General features: G+C 36.4%; 1 protein-coding gene across 1 annotated transcript in view; it reads left to right on the top strand.

The window, feature by feature from the left end:
- Nucleotides 1-22,729, top strand: part of HMGCLL1 (3-hydroxymethyl-3-methylglutaryl-CoA lyase like 1) — a 166,636-nt gene that overhangs the window by 80,339 nt on the left and 63,568 nt on the right. The window contains exons 4-6 of the mRNA XM_036248424.1: nt 1,195-1,290; nt 3,188-3,336; nt 20,611-20,674. Of these exons, the coding sequence (XP_036104317.1) occupies nt 1,195-1,290; nt 3,188-3,336; nt 20,611-20,674 (309 nt within the window). The remainder of the gene's footprint in view (nt 1-1,194; nt 1,291-3,187; nt 3,337-20,610; nt 20,675-22,729) is intronic.

Raw genomic sequence — 22,729 nt, 5'->3', positions numbered from 1 at the left:
AATCCAAATTATACTCATTAAAAATATTAAATTTAATTCAGCCTTTAACTGAGAGTCAACCAGGTCAATTGACCAATGAGAGTAAATATTGTAATATTTTTCAAAAGTGCAGTTATATTAAGAAAAGTATGTATACTTTGATTTACTTTTATTTTGCTTGTAAGTTAAAAACAATACATGTTTATTGTAACAAGACAATATGTGTAGAGAAAACACAAGTTTTCCCTCATCCATTCCTATATTGAAGATAAAAATTTTGGTTTGATATGTTTTTACAGCTTTATTCATTCTAATTTTGTATAATTTTCATTGTTTATATACTATTCCTCATATTTATTGTTCATGCCATAATTTATTATTCTTAAATGTGCAAAGCTCATGATTATGTCAGTGGTAATTTCTCTGTGTGATGATTATGGGATTTGATCATCAATTATTGTTTTAGGAGGTTAAATTATAAACTTTGTGGCAAACTTATAAATTTGACATTTTAGTTTAAAGTTGATTTTTTATGGATTCATAGACAATATAGAAAAATAAAGTCTTGGGAGCAGAAGTTAAATTTTTCTGTTGTGTACTCTATCTCCATTGTATTTTTTTGATTTGCATTATGAGAACAAATAGTAATCCGAAGATAATACTGCATAAAGCATTTTTACGATTACTAACTAAAACATCTATGCAATATACTAGGATCTCAGCCTTATTAAATTGTTCTAACAGAAATGTGTAATTTTCATTTTACTAAGCACTGTAAAATTTCATACACTGAAATTATTTGGACATAACATTTTCATGTGTAGGGTAAATGCCCAGCATATTGTCTTTCAGGCTCTCCCTAGTCTCGGGGATTTGAGGCTGTGAAATGAAAAAAAGAGAAAGTCGAATGCAAAGATCAGTCAAATGAAAATAGTCAACTTCAGGATTCATGATTATTTGTAATCACTTATTTAAGCAGATCCCTTATGTGAATAAGTTTAAAAAGTTTATGTGAATAAGTTAAACCTAGTATTATATATGTATGGTTTTGAAAACTACTTACTTTTAGCTACGTTGGCATACTTCTGTTATTTCAAACATCAATTTATAGACTATGAGATAATTGCTTGCAGTTATTATCTTCTTGAAAAACTGAAAGAATGCTGATAGAATATTAAAAGTGACACATTTACATATAACTATTATATATTTAAGATGGCTGATCACACTGAAGTGATGAAAGGCATTTGTCAGTATCCAGGAGTTAGATATCCTGTCCTTACTCCTAATCTTCAGGGTTTTCATCGTGCTGTAAGTATGCTACTACTTTTTCTAAAATCAGTATGCTTCTTACTGTTTTAAAGGTCTTGACAAAGTTAAAATGGTATCAAATGTAACTCACTTGTTATCCCGTATATATACGATGCTAATATAGTCACATGAGTACATGGAGATTAGTAACCTCATGGCACAGGTAGGGATTCAAGTGCTCTGCATAAATGATTCTTTCAATTGATCATTCAAAGGACTCAAAACACAAAAATACAATTACCATGAAATACAATTATTGATGAAAAATTTTTGAAAGCATATTTTGTACAGTCCTCTTAAATAAGGATTTAAGATATGGATAAGGATAACCTAACCATTTCTTGATATAATCTTATACTTTATTAATATTGTAGTGGATGATTATTTTTGTCAACTTTTTGGGGGGTCAGTTTTCTGTTGCTGTAATGCTCTCCCTGTAGGTGAAGCGAATCGCTGTCATTGGCGCTGCCTCTAACAACTTTCCCTATCTCTCTTCTGGCTTGTTTCTTCTAGTCTTCTGTGATTTAGGAACTTATTTGCAAAAGCTTTGATAATTACACGTAAAAGAACAATCAGTATGATTTTAAGGAAAGGCTTGAGGTGCTATGTTTCTATGGCTTTATTGTAAAAGTCTTGCAGTAGCTGTTTCTGATGTTAATGGGTATTTTTCACTTTTGTAAAGAAAAAAGAGGCATTTTAAGACATTGTAAATATTGCTGTCTTTTGGACCTAAACAAAGTAGGGGATGTATCTCCCTTGGAAAGATACCGAGAGGACACCCCCATGGTGGCTTAGAAAGGCAGGGAAGGGAGTGAAACAGATCTTGGCTGGGAGTCAGGCAAGCCTGTGCTCAGAACACGGCTCCAGAGCCTCTCCTAGCTTGTGACCTTGGGCTAGTGACTTAGCCTCTTTGTCCCCAGTTTTCTCATCTGTAAAACGGGATAGTCATACTTAGTATACAAGATTACTTGTCGTTTAGAAATACATACAATGCACTAACAATACTGGCCCGTAGTAGGTGTTCAATAAATAGAATTTTAATTTTAGGGGTTAAATTTTTATTTGGATGAAAGAGTGGAAGCCAATAATTATATTTTTAAATTGCAGGAAAGATGACAGAATTTTTGTTCTTAATGTGTTATTAGGGTATCAGAAAGAGGGGGAAATGTAGGCACAACGCAAGAGATAAAGTCTTGGAAAGTCTTAAATTTCAGCTGGAAAATTAGAAGGCTTGACATTTGAAAACAAGTCACTAGAGAAGCCTGGGGAAAGGAGTGAAGATGGCAAAAGGGACAAAATGAAAATTGATTAGGTTAAATGTTTGGGTTTAAAGACTGGCGAGAGGATTAGGCATCAGATACACAAGAATATGGTTGTAGCTGTCAAGGTATAAGCCAGTGGAAGCTAGGTTAAGAAATGGGGGGAAAATTTGGCACATTATCTAAATGATGAACTAGAAAAATGTTTTTCTGTTGGATTGTAGGAAGAGAAGAAAACCAAAGCATTTACTATACTCTTTTAATAAGTGGTCTAAAAATAACGTGTTCCACAGATATTAAGAGGTTTTATTGGAGTTCTGGTATTTTGCATAATTTGGGTTAAATATTTCTGAGGATAACGTAATTTAGGAAAGGCAATATTATATTGGCAAATCATTACTGTGTTTTCTGTGCCTCATATATTTATGAGTGCTGCGGTTTGTAGAATTATTCTGTTATTGTAAAATATTTTTACATTTCAAAAGAGAGTATGTGGCAATATGAGAGGAATGTAATTTTAAATTCTAAGGCAGATGTTAAGGGATACAAGTATGCCTTTATAGAGGAGTTAATATTTCTTTTGCTGTCATTTACATTTTGGAAAGTATTAGCTTTTGCCTTTAAATTATATTTTTCAGGTTGCTGCTGGGGCCACTGAGATAGCAGTTTTTGGTGCTGCATCTGAATCCTTCAGCAAGAAGAATATTAACTGTTCTATTGACGAAAGTATGGAGAAGTTTGAGGAGGTCATTAAGTCTGCAAGGCACCTGAATATTCCAGCACGAGGGTACTTACGAAATCCCACAAACCCTATTTAGTTAACATCAGTTGTTAACGACCATTTATGAATTGAACCATCTAGATATTATCTTACCATTCATAATAATAATCATTGGGTATCTTATTTGTACCTTACGTGATCAGGGCCATCACTATATAGTGGTCCATCTCATTGATATCCGTGAATCGTTAGAGTGAATCTGCTCTGTGCAGTGTATAATGCAATTGAGATTAGAGGGACAAGCCTGCAAACCTGATACGGTCACTCATTTTATTCCTGAATTATCCAAATGCAGCCATCTTTCGATCTCAGCCCAGAGTTAATTAATTGGTGTAAACTCAAAGTAACATTTGGAAAGACACCATCTAATGTGATTTCCAAAGGCTTTAATTTTTTTTTTAACTTTACCTGTTTTCTTTCAAAGAACATTTTATGTAGAACTTCAGTAGAGTATTTAAAACCACGTTGAGTCTTTGAGCTGCACTGGGAAGTTGGGCCCAGTGTTTCACCCATTCAACCTCTGCGGCCTTCTTTTCTGTTTTCTCTGGGTGACCCCAAAGCAATGGTCTATAGGGAAGGAGAAGAGAGGGAAAACCTGCTGTGTTTCTTGTGGCTTCCAGGACCAGTGGTTGCAACATCTCTTGAAAACAGGTTCTACACCCAGGCTTGTGTTCAATGAAATGTATAAAAAGCTCTTTGTTACTTAAGAAAGAAGTTGATTCTAAGACATTAGCTAATTTTCTGTTGAGTTTTATCAATATGGGTATATTCTAAACAGACTGCATCATCTTCATAAAGTCAAATGCTTAGCACTGGTGAGAGAAGGCTGAGTTCTGTAATTTATATTAGATGCAGGTTGTACTTCCTTTGGGTGAAGTGACCAAAGTTCCTAGTGGCAGGAATATTCAGCAATTAATGAGAAAGACAAGTGGATCCAATTTTGAGTGACAGTATTAGAAATGTAGTAGGAAAAAAAAAACGTATTACAATTCAACCAAGGTCATATGAAGAGCAAGTGGAATTAAACCAACCACAGTGAGCTATCTTGTTGGTTTGCATACCTTTTTTTTTTTAAACATTTTTCTTTTTATATACTGTTTCCAACATGAGTATTTAAAACAATACAAAATATTTTTGTAAATAATATATACATATCACATAGAAGAAAACAATTTTAACTAACATAATGTATTTTCACAGACAGAAAATGAAGAATGTTTCTTATTAAGGCAAAGTTACAAAACCACAATGAAAAAGAAGAAATGTACCATAAGTTTCTAAATGCAAACAAACATAAGTTGTTTTGTCTCTTTCCTTTAGGGAAGGGAAAATAAAGAATATTTTGTTTCCATGTGTGTTTAAGTGTGGAGTGTAGGTTGTAGAGTCCAGTAATGCTCACTGGAAAGTTGAACAGCCACATAAATGTGACGACTAAAGTACAAGTGCAGCTTACATGTCAAGTAGGAGTTTCTGTAATGTTGAAACAGGGATGAGAACATAAATTATATGATAGCAGATTTTATCATCTTAGTTTTTCACTACTAAAACAGAGTAGGTAATGTAATAAAGGTAATAGAAACCCTAAATCCTTTTTAATAGTGGTTGTTGAACAATTAATACTGTTCCAGCAGTAATGAAACTTCTAACCATGTTACAGCATGAAAAGCTTTTCAGGCTTTGGCAGGAAGGGTGCAGAAGTCCGAGGTGGAGAAGGAATATAGAGTCAAATGAATGAGTCCAGGATATGGGAGACTTACTGTAGTTATACTGTAGACAGCTGTCTACTTCTCAGTGCAGATTTGGATTTTCTGGAACACTGGTCACTTTCAGTATGCAAGTTCACCATTTATTTGTGCAGTTGAAGGTTATCTTCTTCCCCCATACTTTTAGAGTTTGATTATAGTTTATTTTAACTGGGGATCTGGATTCTAGTAAACTCATGGACATGGACATCGACATCAGTGTGGTGATTGCCAGGGGGAGGGGGCACTGGAAAAGGGTAAAGGGGGGATAAGTGGTGATAGACGGAGACTTGACTTGGGGTGGCGAACATTGTACAGATGATGTATTATAGAATCGTGTACCCAAAACCGGTATAATTTTCTTGACTAGTGTCACCCCAATAATTCCAATAAAAAGGAAATAAATAAATCCCTTCCAGGGAGGGGGGTGCTCATTATTAAACATCATAGCCCATTGGTACTCATTTAAGGCAAAGAGGCATACTCAACTACTTGAAACTAAAGTAGATGCTTCTTCAGCATGTCTTTCTGTGGCAACAGCTGCATCAACATATACTTGATCATCATCCAGAAAATGTATGTTGTCAGCTGTTAGATTTAAAGGCCATAAGGCACTATGCATTTTATAAATGCTCACCATGTAAATTTTTATAAAAACAGTAAACTTTCATTTGGTCAAAATAGCAGCTTTTATTAAAGGTATGAAGGCCAATGTTTGATTTCCTCCCTCCTGAAACACACACATACACCCCCATGTGTGCACACTTTTAATACATGCTCAGAACTTTATATAACATCTGGGACACACTGGGAAAAGACAGCATGCCAAAGCATTGACATAGAATGCCGACTCAGCTAACTATGGCTGCATATACATTATATGTGAATGAGCAGTGAAATGTTTACATTTAGACCTTCATTTTTTTAAATATGTTTTTATTGATTTTTAGATAGAGACAAAGGAAGAGGGAGAGATAGAAATATCAATGAGAGAGAAATCAATTGGCTGCCTCCTGCATACTCTTCCACCCTCGCGGGGACCTAGCCCACAACCCAGGAATATGCCCTGAAGGGGAATTGAACCAGTAGCCTCTTGGTGCATGGGTCAACCCCTGAGTCACACTGGCCAGACATTGAACTTCATTATTTAATGTGTAATTCACATGACATGTTTTAAAAAAAAAATCTAGGTTATTTTTTTTATGTCTAAATTTTTAAAAAGACAAAAAATAAAAGTGATAAAATGTAATCATTTTCTCTCTCTTTATCCATGGCACTTATTGAAAGAATCATCTTTTAGTTGGGCAGATACTTTTAAAATTGAAAGGCCTCAAAATATCAGTAAAGTATCTCTACTATATCATATAAGACATTCAGGTTTTGCCCTGGCCGGTTTGGCTCAACGGTTAGAGCGTCCGCCTGCGGTCCGGAGAGACCCGGGTTCGGTTTCCGCTAAGGGCATGTACCTCGGTTGCAGTTTGTCCCCGGCCCTGGTTGGTTGTGTTGGTTGTGCAGGTGGCAGCCACTCGATGTGTCCCTTTCACATCGATGTTTCCCTCTCTCTTTCTTCCTCTCTCTCCCTCCCACTCTGTCTGTACAAAAAAAAAAAAAAAAAAAAAAGACATTCAGGTTTTATTCCCTTTTATTTAAAGTAAGTATCAACTTTAATGACTCACATGTTCATATTGGTTTAAAAAGGAAACTCACTTTGGTGCCCTTATTAATTTTACTATTAAAATGCTTATAAATATATATTCAAATTCACAATTCACAAGGTCAGCAGTTGTACATATCAAAGCAAAACAGTTTTACATAATTATATTTTAGGCCTCTCCTATAAAATAACCCAGAACGATTTGATTCATGATTAACCTCCTGAAAGTTAAAAATCAAAATAAAACTGCATTTCAACATTTTTTTTTTTTTAGGAGCCAAAGAAAATTATTCACCCACCATTTAAAAGAAATTAAAAATTGCAAAAATATTTTACTATAAACTATAACTGCAGAATTTCTTCTCAAATTCTCAGAATAAAATAGTTACAGAATAATGAAAACAGGGAGTACAAGGCAAATTAGTAATTAAACTAAGAATGACAGTCACAGATAACTTCTAGATACAGAGAAACAAAGACAGCTGTAGGATGTGACAATGTTTTACTTTAGTCATAATTTTTTTAATGAGGTAACAGTTTGTGACAGTATTTGTTTCAGTTGTACATTATAATACCATATCTGTATAAACTGTAGCATACTTACCACTAAAAGTCTCCTTTTTAGTCTTCCTCATACATTTGCCCTCCTTTATCTATTTTGCCCTTCCCTTAGTTCCCTTCATCTCTGGTAATCACCAATCTATTGTCCGTATCTATGAGTTTATTTTGTTTAATTAGTTCATTTGTTTCCTTTTTTTTATATATATACTTCATATGAGTGAAATCATAATTTTTGTTAATTCTGACTTATTTTACTTTGCATAATATCCTTAAGGTCCATGCACATTGTCACAAATGGTACTATTTTATCTTCTTTATGGCCAAATAGTATTTTATTATGTGTGCGTGTGTATACCACATCACACGCATGCAGTATATGTATCATATCTTCTTTATCCATTCATAGGTTTATGAACACTTAGGTTGCTTCCATATCTCAACTATTAAAAATAACACTACAATGAATGAACATATATATATATATATATATATATATATATATATATATATATATATATGTTCATTTATATATATTTGAATTGGTGTTTTCAAATAAATAACCAGAAGTGGAATAGCTGGATCATATAGTATTTCTAGTTTTAATTTTTGTTAAGAAACTTACATACTATTTTCTGAAGTGGCTATACCAATTTACATTCCCTCAAACCGTGCATGACAGTTCCCTTTTCTCTACATCCTGTGCAACACTTGTTTCTTCTTGAAAATAACCATTCTAAAAGGTGTGAGGTGATATTTCGTTGTGGTTTTGATTTGCATTACCCTAATAATTAGTGATGTGAAGAACTTTTTATGTGCCAACTGTATATCTTCCTTGGCAAAATGTCTGTTCAGATCCTCTGCCCATGTTTTGATCAGGGTTTTTTGTTTGTTTGTTTGTTTTTTGGTTTTGTTTTAATTGTTGAGTTGTATGAGTTCTTTATATATTTTGGATATTAACCCTTTATAGAAAATATCACTTCAAATATCTTTCCCATTTAATTGGTTGTCTTTTTTTTGTTGTTGATGGTTCCTTTTGCTGTGCAGAAACTTTTAGGTTGATATAGTCCCATTTGTTTATTTTTACTTTTGATTCCCTTGCTGTTGGAATCAAATCCACAGAAACATTGCTAAAACCACTGTCCAGGAGCTTAGTGCCTATATCTTCTTCTACATGATTTATGATTTTAGGTCTTACATTTAAGTCTTTAAGACATTGTACTGGATTTTCCTTTGAGAGAGAATTTATAACCCAACATGTTTTTTCAAGAACTTGCAATCTGTTTATTTGTTAGTCATACCTTTAGGCCATGATGTATGTGTTCCCTGTGTAAAGCAAAGTGTCATTTTGGATTCTGATCCTGACCCTGAAGGTAATAGCAGTCATATTGATTGAGATAATGAGCCTCTTATTTAGGGCTAAGTTTTTTTAAATACACAGTGACTGGCAGGCAGCGTTTCTCATGGCTGATATAGAAAATACCTTTCATTGGATGACCTACCCCAATGGAATTCACTTGCACATATGGCACCATCTTCTTATAAATGGACCTCTTATTGATCAAGTTCCTTTATAACTTCTATTGTTAGACTAAGGCCTTTGTGTGTGCCTGGAAGAGCAAATTCAAATAATAATTTACCAAAATATTCCACATAAAACTCTAAAATTGAGACATTTGTTAAAGCTATTTTCTTTAATACATGTGGTCTATGTGAGAGATTATACTTCTTTTAGCTTTAGACACTATTCCATCACTGTTGTGTGCTAGAATGACACATGCCCAGCAGTTGTTAATATGTGTAAATTGTGTTTGTGCATTCATGTTAAATAGCCAGCATGTCGAGCTTTTGAGGAAAGAATATGTTTTGTCATTTATCATGATTTTTCACAATAGAGTTGCTCCTTGACTTACAATGGGGTTGTCCCAGTAAACTCATCATAACTTGACAATATCATAAGTTGAAAATGCATTAAATACACCTAACCTACTGAACATCATAGACTCACTGACCTCAAACATGTCCAGGACAATTACATTAGCTTACAGTTTGGCAAAATCAACACAATGAATACATAGGAGAGGATCATTTGTATACCTTCAAGATGGAGTGGCTGACAGAGCTGCAGCCCACTGGCTCTGCTCAGCATCACAGGAGAGTGTTGTATTGCATATGGCTAGGCCAGTAAAGATAAAAAATTGATATTCGAAGTATGGTTTCTACTGAATGTGCATGGTTTCTTCACTATCCTAAAATAAAAAAAATTATAAGTCAAACCATCGAAAAACAGGGACTGTCAGTACTGATAAGTGGCTTCAAAAAGCACAAATAAAACAACTCATGTTTCAGTCCACAGAGTTTATTGTAACACTGCGCTTTTTATAAATCTTAACACAATTAGCTTCAGTATGATTGGTGATTTCTTGACTACTCTGTAATCTTAAGTAATGTTTAAAACATTGTTCCAACTTTGAACTTCCAAATATGTGCTATCATCACTACCTATAGAATTTAGAAAATGAACGGCCTGGATCTGGCTATACCTTTATTTTATTTCATTTTATTTTATTTTATTTTATTTTATTTTATTTTATTTTATTTTATTTTATTTTATTTTGTTTTGTTTTGTTTTGTTTTGTTTTATTTTTTTATTTTTTTCTTCAAATCTCTGTAGCTTATTTATTTATTTAGTTAGTTAGTTAGTTACAGATATTTCTCCTTTTTTACCCCATTGGCACCACCCTCCCCATTCCCCTCCCATCCCATTCCCGGCTTTGTTGTCCATGTCCATTGGTTATGCATACATGCATATAAGTTCTGTGCTTTATCTCTTCCCACCCCCTATACCCCCTCTTCTGAGGGATGTCAGTATGTGCCCTACTTCCATGTTTCTGGGTCTACCGTATTCCTCAGACTGTTGTGTTCATTATATTCCGTATATAAGTGAGATCATGTGGTATTTGTCTCTTTCTGCTTGGCTTATTTCACTTAGGATAATACTTTCCAGGTCACTCCATGTCGTCTCAAAGGATAAGAGCTCTTTCTTTCTTACAGCTGCATAGTACTCCAATGTGTATATGTACCACAGCTTTTTTATCCATTCGTCTACTGATAGACACTTGGGCTATTTCCAGATCTTAGCTATTGTAAATAATGCTGCTATGAACATGGGGGTACATATATTCTTCCTGATTGGTGTTTCAGGCTTCTTAGGGTATATTCCTAGAAGTGGGATCACTGGGTCAAATGGAAGTTCAATTTGTAATTTTTGAGGTAACACCATATTGTTTTCCATAGTGGGTGCACCAGTCTGCATTCCCACCAGCAGTTCACCAAAGTCCCCTTTTTTCCACACACTCGCCAACACTTGTTGTTTGATGATATGTTGATGGTGGCCATTCTGACAGGTGTGAGGTGATACCTCATTGTTGTTTTAATTTGCATCTCTCTGATGATTAGTGATGTTGAGCATTTCTTCATATGTCTCTTGGCCATTTGTATGTCCTGTTTGGAGAGGTGTCTATTCAGCTCCTCTGCCCATTTTTTAATTGGATTCTTTGTCTTCCTTTTGTTGAGTTGTATGAGTACTCTATATATTTTGGAAATTAACCCCTTATCTGATGTATCATTGGCAGTGATGTTCTCCCATTCAGTGGGTTGCCTTTCCATTTTGGTGGCTCGTTCTTTTGCTGTGCAGATGCTTTTTAGTTTGATGTAGTACCATGTGTTCATTTTTTTCTTTGTTTCTGTTACCTTAGGTGATGTATCAGTGAAAATTCTGCTGTGTATGATGTCCGAAATTTTGTTGCCTACATTTTCTTCTGGAATTTTTATGAATTCATGGGTCACACTTAAATGTTTTATCCATTTTGAGTTTGTTTTTGTGTATGGTGTAAGTTGATGGTCTAGTTTCATTTTTTTGCATGTAGCTGTCCAGTTTTCCCAACACCATTTACTAAAGAGGCTGTCTTTACTCCACTGTATGCTCTTGCCACCTTTGTCAAATATTCATTGAGCATATTGCCTTGTGTCCATTTCTGGGTTCTCTGTTCTGTTCCACTGGTCTATATGCCTGTTCTTGTGCTAGTACCAGGCAGTTTTGATTACAGTCACTTTGTAGTATAACCTGATATCTGGTATAGTGATCCCACCTACTTTGTCCTAGTTTTTCAAAATTGCAGTGGGTATTTGGGGACTTTTTTGGTTCCACATGAACTTTTGAAGTATTTGTTCTAGTTCTGTGAAATATGTCATTGGTGTTTTGATGGGGATAGCATTAAATCTATAGATTGCTTTGGGTAGTATGGACATTTTAATGATGTTAATTCTTCCAATCCTTGAACAACGTATGTGCTTCCACTTTTTTATATCTTCCTCTATTTCTTTTTTCAATGTCCTGTAGTTTTCTGCAAATAGGTCCTTTACTTCTTTGCTTAAGTTTATTCCTAGGTGTCTTAATTTTTTTGCCATGATGGTAAATGGGATTGTTTTTTCAGTTTCTCTTTCTGTGAGTTCATCATTGGTGTATACGAATGCCATTGATTTCTTGTCGTTAATTTTGTATCCTGCTACTTTGCCAAATGCATTTATTAAGTCTAGTAGATTTTTGATGGAGTCTTTAGGGTTTTCTATGTATAATATCATGTCATCGGCAAATAATGACAGTTTCACTTCCTCCTTTTCCATTTGGATCCCTTTTATTTTTTCTTCATGTGTGATTGCTGTGGCTAAGACTTCCAATACTATGTTAAATGAGAGTGGCAAAAGTGGACATCCCTGTCTTGTTCCTGTTCTTAAGGGAAATGTTTTTGGTTTCTGCCCATTGAGTATGATGTTGGCTGTGGGTCTTTCATATATGGCCTTTATCATATCGAGATATGATCCCTCTATTCCCACATTGCTGATAGTTTTTATCACAAGTGGATGCTGGATTTTGTCGAATGCTTTTTCAGCATCTATTGATATGATCATGTGGTTTTTATTCTTTATTTTGTTTATGTGGTGTATCACATTTACCGATTTGTAAATATTGTACTGGCCTTGCATCCCTGGGATGAATCCCACTTGGTCATGGTGAATAATTTTTTTGATATATTGCTGGATCCGATTTGATAGTATTTTGTTCAGGATTTTGGCGTCTATGTTCATCAGGGATATTGGCCTGTAGTTTTCTTTTTTTGTAATGTCTTTTCTGGTTTTGGAATTAGAATTATACTGACCTCATAAAACGAGTTTGGAAGTCTTCCTTCTTCTTGAATTTTTTGAAATAGTGTGAGGAGAATGGGTGTTAGTTCTTTTTTGAATGTTCGGTAAAACTCCCCATGAAGCTATCTGGGCCTGGGCTTTTGTTTGCTGGGGTAGTCTTGATTACCTCTTCACTTTCCTTACTTGTTATTGGTCTGTTCAACTTTTCTCTCTCTTCCTGGTCCAGTTTCGGGAGACTGTGTGTTTCTAGAAATTTGTCTATTTCATTTAGATTGTCAAATTTGTTGCCATATAGTTGTTCGTAGTAGCTGTTAACGATCTTTTGTATTTCTGTGGTGTCGGTTGTTACTTCTCCTCTTTCATTTCTGATTTTGTGCATTTGGGTTCTCTCTCTTTGTTTCTTGTTGCTTCTAGCTAAGGGTCCATCAATCTTGTTGATCTTTTCGAAAAACCAGCTCTTTGTTTCATTGATCCTTAGAATTGTTTTTTAGTCTCTATGTCATTTATTTCTGCTCTGATCTTTACTATTTCCTTCCTTCTACTTGCTCTGGGGTTTTTTTCTGTTTGCGTTCTAATTCTTTAAGTTGTTAGGTTAGATCGTCAATTAGAACTGTTTCTTGTTTCTTGAGGTAGGTCTGTAGTGCTATGAACTTCCCTCTGAGAACTACTTTTGCTGCATCCCATAGATTTTGTGTTTGTGTTCATTTTCATTGGTTTCCAGAAAGTTTTTAATTTTTTCCTTGATCTCCTCAGTAACCCATTCATTGTTTAATAACATGCTATTTAGCCTCCATGTGTTCAAATGTCTTTGCATGTTCTTGTTGCAATTGATTTCTAGTTCCATGCCATTGTGATCTGAGAAGATGCTTGATATGATTTCAATCTTCTTGAACTTTTAGAGACTTATTTTGTGTCCTATCATGTGGCTATCTTTGAGAATGTACTATGTGCACTTGAGAAGAATGTGAAATCTGTAGTTTTGGGGTGTAATTCTCTGTAGATATCTATTAAATCCATTTGCTCTAGTGCCTCATATAGAGTCTCTGTTTCCTTGTTAATTTTTTGTCTAGAGGATCTATCCAGTGATGTCAACGGGGTGTTGAAGTCCCCTGCTATGATTGTATTGCTGTCGATTTCTCATTGGAAGTCCTCCAAAAGATTTTCAATATATTTTGGTGCTTCTATATTGGGTGCATATATGTTTATCAAGGTTATATCTTCCTGTTGGATAGATCCTTTCAATATTATGTAGTGGCCTTCTTTGTCTCTAGTTATGGTCTTCATTTTGAAATCTATTTGATCAGATATGAATATTGCTACCCAGCTTTTTGTTTGTTTATTTGCTTGGAAAATTTTTTTCCATCCCTTCACTTTCAAGCTATATGATTCTTTTGTTGTTAGGTGGGTCTCTTGTAAACAACATATAGATGAGTCATACTTTCTTATCCAATCAGCTACTGTGTGTCTTTTTATCGGAGCATTCAGTCCATTTACATTTAAGGTGATTATTGATATGTACTTGTTTATTGTTATTTTTGTTTAGTTTCGTTATATTTTTCTTCCTATTTCTTCTACTAATTACAGTAGTTGTTTTAACATTTCTTGCAGTGCTGGTTTGGTGCTAATGTATTCCCTTAGCCTTTTTTTTTTTGTCTGGGAAGCTCTTTATTTGACCTTCTATATTGAATGACAGCTTTGCTGGGTAGAGTAGTCTTGGATTTAGATCCTTGTTTTTCATGACCTTGATTACTTCATGCCATTCCCTTTTGGCCTGTAGTGTTTTTTTGTGAGGAGTCAGCTGAGTGCCTTATGGGGTTTCCTTTGTAGGTAACCTGTTCCTTCTCTCTTGCTGCTTTTAGGATTCTCTCTTTGTCTTTAATTTTTGGCACTTTGATTACTATGTGTCTTGATGTGGGCCTGTTTGGGTTCTTGTTACTTGGGGCTCCCTGTGCCTCTTGAACTTGAATGCCTTCTTCCTTCACCACATTAGGGAAGTTTTCTGTCACTATTTTTTTGCATATATTCTCTAACCCTTGCTCATTTTCTTCCTCTTTGGGGACTCCTATGATGTGAATGTTATTATGTTTCCAGTTGTCCCACAGTTCTCTTAAGCTGTCTTCCTGTTTTTTTCATTGTGTTTTCCTTTTGGTTTTCTGATTGGTTGATTTTTTCTACCCTGTCTTATAATTCATTGATCTGGTCCTCAGCTTCCTCTACTCTGCTTTTTAGACTTTCCAATGTGTTTTTCATTTCTGATATGTCATTTTTGATCTCTTCTGGGTGGTTTTTAATTTCCAATTGGTTTATTTTCAGCATCTCTATGTCCTTACTCATGCTGTTGAGCTTCTTCAAGATCATGGCTTTGAATTCTAGCTCTGTTAACTTGCCTAACTGCTCCACATTGATCTTATATTTGGTGGAGGTCTCTTGTTCTTTCATTTGGCTTCTGTTTCTGTGTTTCACTATTTTGGCTATCACAGTGGGCTTTGGAACCTGCCAAGTTTTTCCTGTGGGTGTTGGTGTTCTGCTGTTTGTGGCTTCCTCTCCTAGTTTTAAATGAGTGAGGGACCCACGTTAAACACCACTGTCAAGTCTTACTTTCCTGGTTAAAGTTGCTAGCCCAGGTAAGGTACTGTTATCCTCTAGCTTTTTGCCTGGAGGCTAGCAGTTGAATTTACTTGAAGAGTTTTGGGTTGTCAGTTGATTGAAAAACTTTCTCAGGTGCTCAGCATAAGGGGATTTCCCGAGGGTGGAGCAGATGCTAGTTGTTAATGGACCTCAATTAGCATTTCAATGGCCCACAGGATGGGGTTGGATCTCTGAGGGAGGGACTGGTGCCTCTTCCCAGAGCCCTGTGAAGGAGAAAGATGGCCACCATCCTGCGTGGCAGCAACTCAGCTAAAGCTCTGTGTACCCTTCAAGTCCCGAGTGTCCCCACACAGTTCCAGTCTGCCCTCCCTCTGCCGGAGCCCAAGGTGAGTGGCTGTGGCTTTTTTAGTTTCTGTTCCGGCTCTGCACTGTGGAGCCGCTTGGGAGTTTAACCCGAGGGTGCTGCTCCCAGCTATGGCCACTGCTGTCTATGGGCTCCCAGCCCCCGTCTCGTATGTTCGCAGTCCTACCAGGATCGATTCAGTGTCCCTGGTTATGTGGTCCTTGCAAGCTGCTTTTCTGTTGCTTTTTCCCGTCAATTTGTCTGTGTTATAGTTGTAATTCCAGTTTGGTTCTGGGAGACAGTCTGTGTAGCTTCCGTTCACTCCACCACCATTTTGAAAATTCTATACCTTTATTTTATAGTGGAGGAATTTTATAGAAAGTCATTCAGAAGGTGAAAATGGCATGTTAATGGACATGCTGGTGCATTAATTCAAGAAATATTGTTTTATGTAATGTACTGTCTCATACTATGTGGAACGTGAAAATGAAAAGTCTGCCTAATTTCAAAGAGTTACCAGCAGATTGGTAATAATTATCAGATTGTCAAAAAAAAAAAAAAAAAAAAGACTAGTACAATAAGAAGAGATACAGATAACTCCTATTAAGTTTAAAGTAATTCCATATTTTATTTTTTCTGCAGTTATTTGGAGAAGGTTCACAGAGAAGGTGTTAATAAAATAAAATCATTAAAGATGGGTAAATATATGGAACATCCTCAGAAATAATGGCCTTTCCAGTCAGGGCAGGAAATCTTCAAGGAGCAAAGGCATAGGGAAGAGAAATCTCAAGGAATGTTTGGGGAGCAGGATGACGTTTACCTTTGCTGCAGTGGGAGTTCTGGAGACTGTGAATGGAAGAGAGGTGGGAAGCTAGATTTAAGTTTCACAAATTTCTGAACTTGAAACTAAGCTTATTTGCTATACAATGGCAAGCCATTAAAAGATTTTCAAAGTGGAAAAACATAGCGTGAGATCTTTTCTCTAGGAAAATCATTTTGGCAATAGATATTGGAGTAAAAATGAGTGGCGTGAGACTAGAGGCAAGGAGGACACGTGGGAGACGCCTGTGGCTGCCCTGGAGAGGGAAGTCGGAGGCTGTCGTTTGCACATGGACTCTCACTGGCAGAGGCCACATGCTGTAGAGGCTGGAGGGGAAGAATGCGCCAGCCTTTGAATATGTTCTGAAAGGTGTCCACTGTCAAGTGATTCAGCAGGACAGACTCTGGAAATGACTCTCATTTTTTAACATGGCATATGCTGAAGAAACAGGGATGAGCATCGTTTTGGATATGTTGGGCTTAATATGCCACCTGAATGTGTCGAGCAATCAATTCCTAAACTCCATGAAGGGATTGGCAGTTGTCTACATAGTGCTTGGAATTATCTACATAGTGCTGAGAGACTGGGGGTCCGAGCTAATGTGGAGACTCCCTTTTCTATTCACATTGCTAACACACCAATAAAACAACTTTTAAAGCATATAGCCAAGAATAGAAAGTCCCCAGATTTTATCAATGGCCATGTGATCAGCATGCAGATTGATGCCACTAGCACAGGGGATTCATCTATCCTAGGTCCAACGCGTGGTGACTTGGTGATAGGATTTCAATGTGTATATGGGAAAAGGTAGATGCTCTGCTAAAATGGGTTTGTAGCTGAGTCTTCTTGGGGCCTGAAAACACCTCCTTGCCAATGCAGTCACTGGAACCCACGCCATGTATAGTTAGGGGTTGTGGATTTATAACACATGAGTACTGTAGAAACCCAACTGAGAACTTAAGGTAGAAATTTGTTCAGGGACTGGTAAAGTCCTCAGGGCAAGGGCAAGGAAATCAGGTTTCCTTCTTAGGGGCATTTAAATAATACAAGACTCTTTTGGAACTCCTACAGAAACTGAAATCACTATGAAAACACACTCACTAAAAATTATCAATTTAACCACCAGCCAACCAACGATGGATAAAAATGTCATTGCACAGTAGTGGGGAGAGTCCTGAGATTAGATACTATCAAGTCTATTTAATGTTGCTCTTTATACAAGGGAATCAGGGACCCCAGGTAAGGCATTGTTACTAACAGCTGAGTGATTTTCAATGGGAATGATAATGGAACTTTAAAAATTATTCTAAAACCATTAAAGGTTGGATTTCATTTTCTACGTTTCTGATTCAACTAGTTTGGAGAGTATCCTAAACATTGGGGTTTTATTTTGTTTTTTAAGCTCCCCAGGTGATTCCATACAGCCAAGTTTGAGAACCACTGTAATAGATTACTGGAGACGAGCAGAAGTCTAGAAACTGATGTTAGCAACTGGTCAAAGCAGTCGATGTAGCCTTTTTTTCATCATGATGGAGACTTTTTCAGTCATAAAAATGCCTTACTTGTTACCAGTGATTGGCAAGGTTTTTCTGTAAAAGCCAATAAGTAATATTTTAGGTTTGGAGGTTCAGATGGTCTCTGTTCACCTACTCAACTCTATTATAGTACAAAAGTAGCCAAGGGAAGTAGCTAAACAGATAGGCCTGGCTTTGTTCCGATAAATTTTATTTGCAAAAGAGTGGTGAGGAGGACTTGGCCTTTGTGCCTTGGTTTGCTGACTGCTGTTCTAGAGTGCTGAAGTGCAGCTAATGAACACAGTTGAGAACCGTCACATTCACTTTGGAGACAGAAGCCCCATGTGTGAATGGGTGAAAGAAAGAAGAAATTCAATGGAGTGTGAAGACTGGGCAAACCACAGGCCTGGAAAGGACTAGCAGGAAAACTTGGGTGAATGAAAATGTACTCAGAGAGACCAGGATTATGGCATAAAGTGGTAGCTGTGGCCAGGTAATAAGAACACAGGAAAGGTTTGTTTCATATTGTTTTGCCTTTGTTACTTTTTGCTTGCTTTGTTTTTCACATTTAGAGGAACAGCATATAAATGGATGGCTTGGATTTTCTACTTAACCACATCTAGATATTTTGGGTTCAGAGTCAGTGTACTTATATGCCCAACACATTATCTATAACCATTATATCTGAATTGAAAAAAACCTGTCTTTTGACACAGCAATCCCACTTCTGTGACTATACCATGAGAATATTGAAACATGGATTCAAAAGAATACATGCATGCCTATGTTCATTTTGGCATTATTTACAATAGCCAAGATCTGGAAACAACCCAAATGCCCATCAGTAGATGAGTGGATAAAAAAGCTGTGGTACATTTACAAAATGGACTACTACTCAGCCATAAAAAAGAAGGAAATCTTACCTTTTGAGGCAGTGTGGGTGGACCTGGAGATTATTATGCCAAGTCAAATAAGCCAGTAAGAGAAAGACAAATACCATATGATTTCATTTATATGTGGAATCTAATGAACAAAGTGCACTGATGGAGAAAATAGAGTCAGAGGCATGGATGCATGGAACAGACTAAAAGCTGTCAGAGTTGGAGGGTAGGGGGACTAGATGAAAGAAGGTGAGGGGATTAGCCTAAATACATACATACATGTAACACATAGACACAGACAACAGTGTGGTGATGGCCAGAGGGCAAGGAGGGTGTGGGTCTGGTGGAGGTAGGCAAAGTGGGAGGGGGGAAGGGGACAGAAAGAGACTTTGCTTGGTAGGAAAGTCACATAATGCTGTGTGCAGATGATGTTTTACTGAATTATACCCTTGAAGCCTATATGGTTTTATTAACCAATGTCAGCACAGTAAATTCAATAAAAATATATTGACTCTTTTTTATTCTTAGCCACCTTCTCCAATGTTACGTTTTTCTTCCTCATGTCTTGATTAAATTTATAGATTATTGAAACCATAAACAGTTTACAGTAATTGGGAAAGCAGAGAGATGTGTTTCCTGCCCAGCATCACTTTTAAATTTTACTTGAATTTGTCCTCTTTCCCCTTCCCTCATAACTGCTTGCCTGACTTAAGGAACTGCTTATTTAGTGTCAAAACGCAGCTTTATTCACATTGTAATACTTTTGAAATTAGGTTACATCTTTAGAATCAATGGATATGTATTGAATCATTCAATATATATTATATTTTCTTACTCCAAAACCTGTAATGAAATCCATAGTATATCCCAATTGACAGCATTTTAGAACCACGGGAATATGGTCTTGTCTTCTCTCCTGTTTTTGCCTCCCCTTTCCTCTGGCAACCACTTCCATGTTCCCAAGGAGATACATTTTTGGAAAACAAATCTGATCTTGTCAGTACCTTACCTAATAATTTAGAGTGCCTCAAAGCAAGTCTGAGTGATCTCAAAGTCCAAATTCCTTGGCGTGGCATTCAAGGGCCTTGCTATCTAAAGCCTTTCGTATTCTGGCCCAAAGAACCGGTCTCCAGCCTCATTTCCCACCATCCCTCTCTCCCTCCCATGAATTGCTTCATTCCTGACAATCAGATGTGTGGTGCATTATTATAATACAAGTGTTGTAAAGTCTCTGAGGAAAGTTTAATATAATGGAATTGGTGTTGAACTGAAAATAGCTAAAACAGACTTTTTGTTAAACCTAATACTTTAAGATGGAAATGTATCATTGTCCTTGCAGGAAAGGCTTGACTTTCTATATGAAATTATTGAAGAAGCTTATGGAATATCTTTATTTGGAGCTTTTAAAAAGCAGACTAGACACTCTTCTGTTTGGGATGATTTAGGTATATCCACAAGAGAGAAACAAGATGAACTTTGAGGTTGTGGCCAGTTCTAAGAGTTTTGGGGTGATTAATGACTATCTAAATGAGGCCAAGACATCCAGATGGGAGTGAAGAGAGACGTGCAGTTAGTCATCTACATGCTCTTCTATATGGTTCCAAAAACCTGGATAGTTAACAGTTGAACGTATGTACTTATTTAAATAAAACTATATATTTCATTGGTATTTTCCACTTTTAATGTTCACATGTTGCTAGAGTATACACAATCCCCTAAGATAAACACCTGTATGTTATTTCCATCTGCCATCAAATAGCATATATCAAATTGTAACAATTAGAAAAATAAACATGTGAGTTCAATTTGGAATGTTCCAAAATTGTTTGGTCTGAGCATAAAATAATAATGAAGGACGTAAAAGAAATTTTCTTGGTGACTTTTTGGATAGTTCCTTATTTAAAAAAAAAATGAAAATTAGGAAGTGGGTCATCCACTACACTTATATTTATATGGTTTTGTATTTAAATCTAGGTATGTGTCTTGTGCCCTGGGCTGTCCGTATGAAGGAAGCATCACACCGCAAAAAGTGACAGAAGTAAGCTGTGCCTTTGGTTTTCTGGTTCATGGTACAATGTATAATATTTTAAAAAGTGGTCTATTTTCCTCACTATTTAGTGCATCTGCACAACAAAGGCTAAAGGGAATCGTGGAGTGGGAGACGTGTGTGGTTGCCTAACTAATAGTTTCATTGTAACACTGAAGACCTATATGTTGCCTATAACTATTCAAACTTAAGCAACATTTTAGTTTTATCTTTTGGGTGCTCAAAGATGGAGGGAATAGGAATATCTGCTTTGTTTTTATGTGGGTAGACTACAAGGAGTGACCTTTCTATCAGAATGTGCGGGCATTTTCCCACTTCAACTTGGCCTTGGTTGTCAGGTAGCGTCCCCTTGTTTTTCCTCCCACTTTTGGTACATATATTGGAGTACACCCTGCTTCGGCATTTTGTTTCTTTGGGGTCCTATAGCTCTTACTGCTGAGATGCAAGTTGCTCATCCAGAACATTTTTACAGCAATAGATTAGTCATTTAGGACCTCTTATTGAAGTTCAGTTTTTACTTATATTGTTGTTTAATTAATGAATACCAATGAATGTAAGATGCTCAGTCTCTGAGAGTATATTAGACTTCGTCAGAAACTCATTTGTACATGAAGTATGTTCATGTGCACCTGTTGCTAGGGTTGTTAAAGTTCATGAATTTCCTAATGTGGTACCGAAGCAGTGACGATGGCATAGTTAGAAATCAAAATTTAGGCTGGATAAACTTTCAGTTTGGTTAAAGCCAATCCTGTTTTTGTGGATGCATTTGAACTTTTGAAATTCACTGCAGATTTTTCAAATGAGACATAGCCTACGGTCTGTTATTTAAGCAAGACCTTTGCACACAGAGGCAGATATACTATAAAATAACAAAGCTTACATGTTGTAGTCCTTCAGTTGCATGGGATCCTTTCAAGACTCTTTTAATAATTTGTATTCACAATTATGTATTTTTTCTTAAAGAACACTTCCAAATTAGCATAAATTCAGACTCCACAAAACGTGATCCAATTCTGCCTGTACATCACACTCCTTGCTCTTCTGCCTTTGACTCGTGCCATCTCTGGATGGACCATGCATATCCTCTGGCTCTCCATTCCTACACCAGAATGCCTAAGCAGTTGCTGAGAAGAATAAGAAACATTACAAATTCATCACCAGCAACCTTTCATGGGCCTTCTGTGCTATTCTAATATATTTGTAGCCAACTCACTTTCTTACTTTCTGAAATGATTAATGCAAATTGTGTTCACTCTCTAGTCCTTCAAGTCTCTAGTTCTTCCCCTCACTCAGTCCCCTGTATATTCAACTGTTCAGACTCCTTCCCATTGACACTTGAGCATGTTCAAACCTCTTTCATCTGATTCAGCATCCTCATTTAGTTCTCAGTCATCTCCATCCTTCTACATCTGAACTTCTTTGAAACATTGTCTATAGCAGTGGTGTCCATTTCCCCATGTGCCACCAACTCTTCTAGACCATCACTCCACTGAAATCCCTCTTTATAAGATCACTACTTAGCACTTGGGCCAAGAAATGCAAGATTACTTTGAGTCTTCATCTTGACTTCTCAGCAGAATTTGGGACTAGTGACCATTCCCTCCTTCCTGTAACTTGTACCCTTATATTCCCTTGACACCACACTTATGACTTTTCTCCAACCTGTTAGGTTTTGCCTTTGAAGCTTTATTCTTCTTTCCCTGGCCATTAAGCAATTCCAGCATTTACTAGGTAATAGAGGAGAATGAGCATTATGACTTTTTAATCCACGTTTCCATCCAATAATAGTCTTCTACATGGACTAGATAGACCTTCTGAGTACTCTCCATCCTGTTTTTGATATTGTTATTGATATAGCCTTTTCATAAAACAAATCTGATTGTATCACAACTATGCCAAATTCTGCCATGGCTTTCTATTGCTCGTATGGTAGAATCCTCAACCAAAATGCTAAACTTGGTTGATTTGCAGGCTCTGTATGGTCTGCCCCATGCCCACCTCTCCAGCATCATGCAGCTTCATTCCCCTTTGGTTGTTGCTTTCTCA

This window comes from Molossus molossus, unplaced genomic scaffold (genome assembly GCF_014108415.1).
Source record: "Molossus molossus isolate mMolMol1 unplaced genomic scaffold, mMolMol1.p scaffold_m16_p_8, whole genome shotgun sequence".
Classification (NCBI taxonomy): Eukaryota; Metazoa; Chordata; class Mammalia; order Chiroptera; family Molossidae; genus Molossus; species Molossus molossus.
The sequence above is the reverse complement of the archived record's forward strand: the minus strand, read 5'-3'. Positions and strand labels throughout refer to the sequence as shown.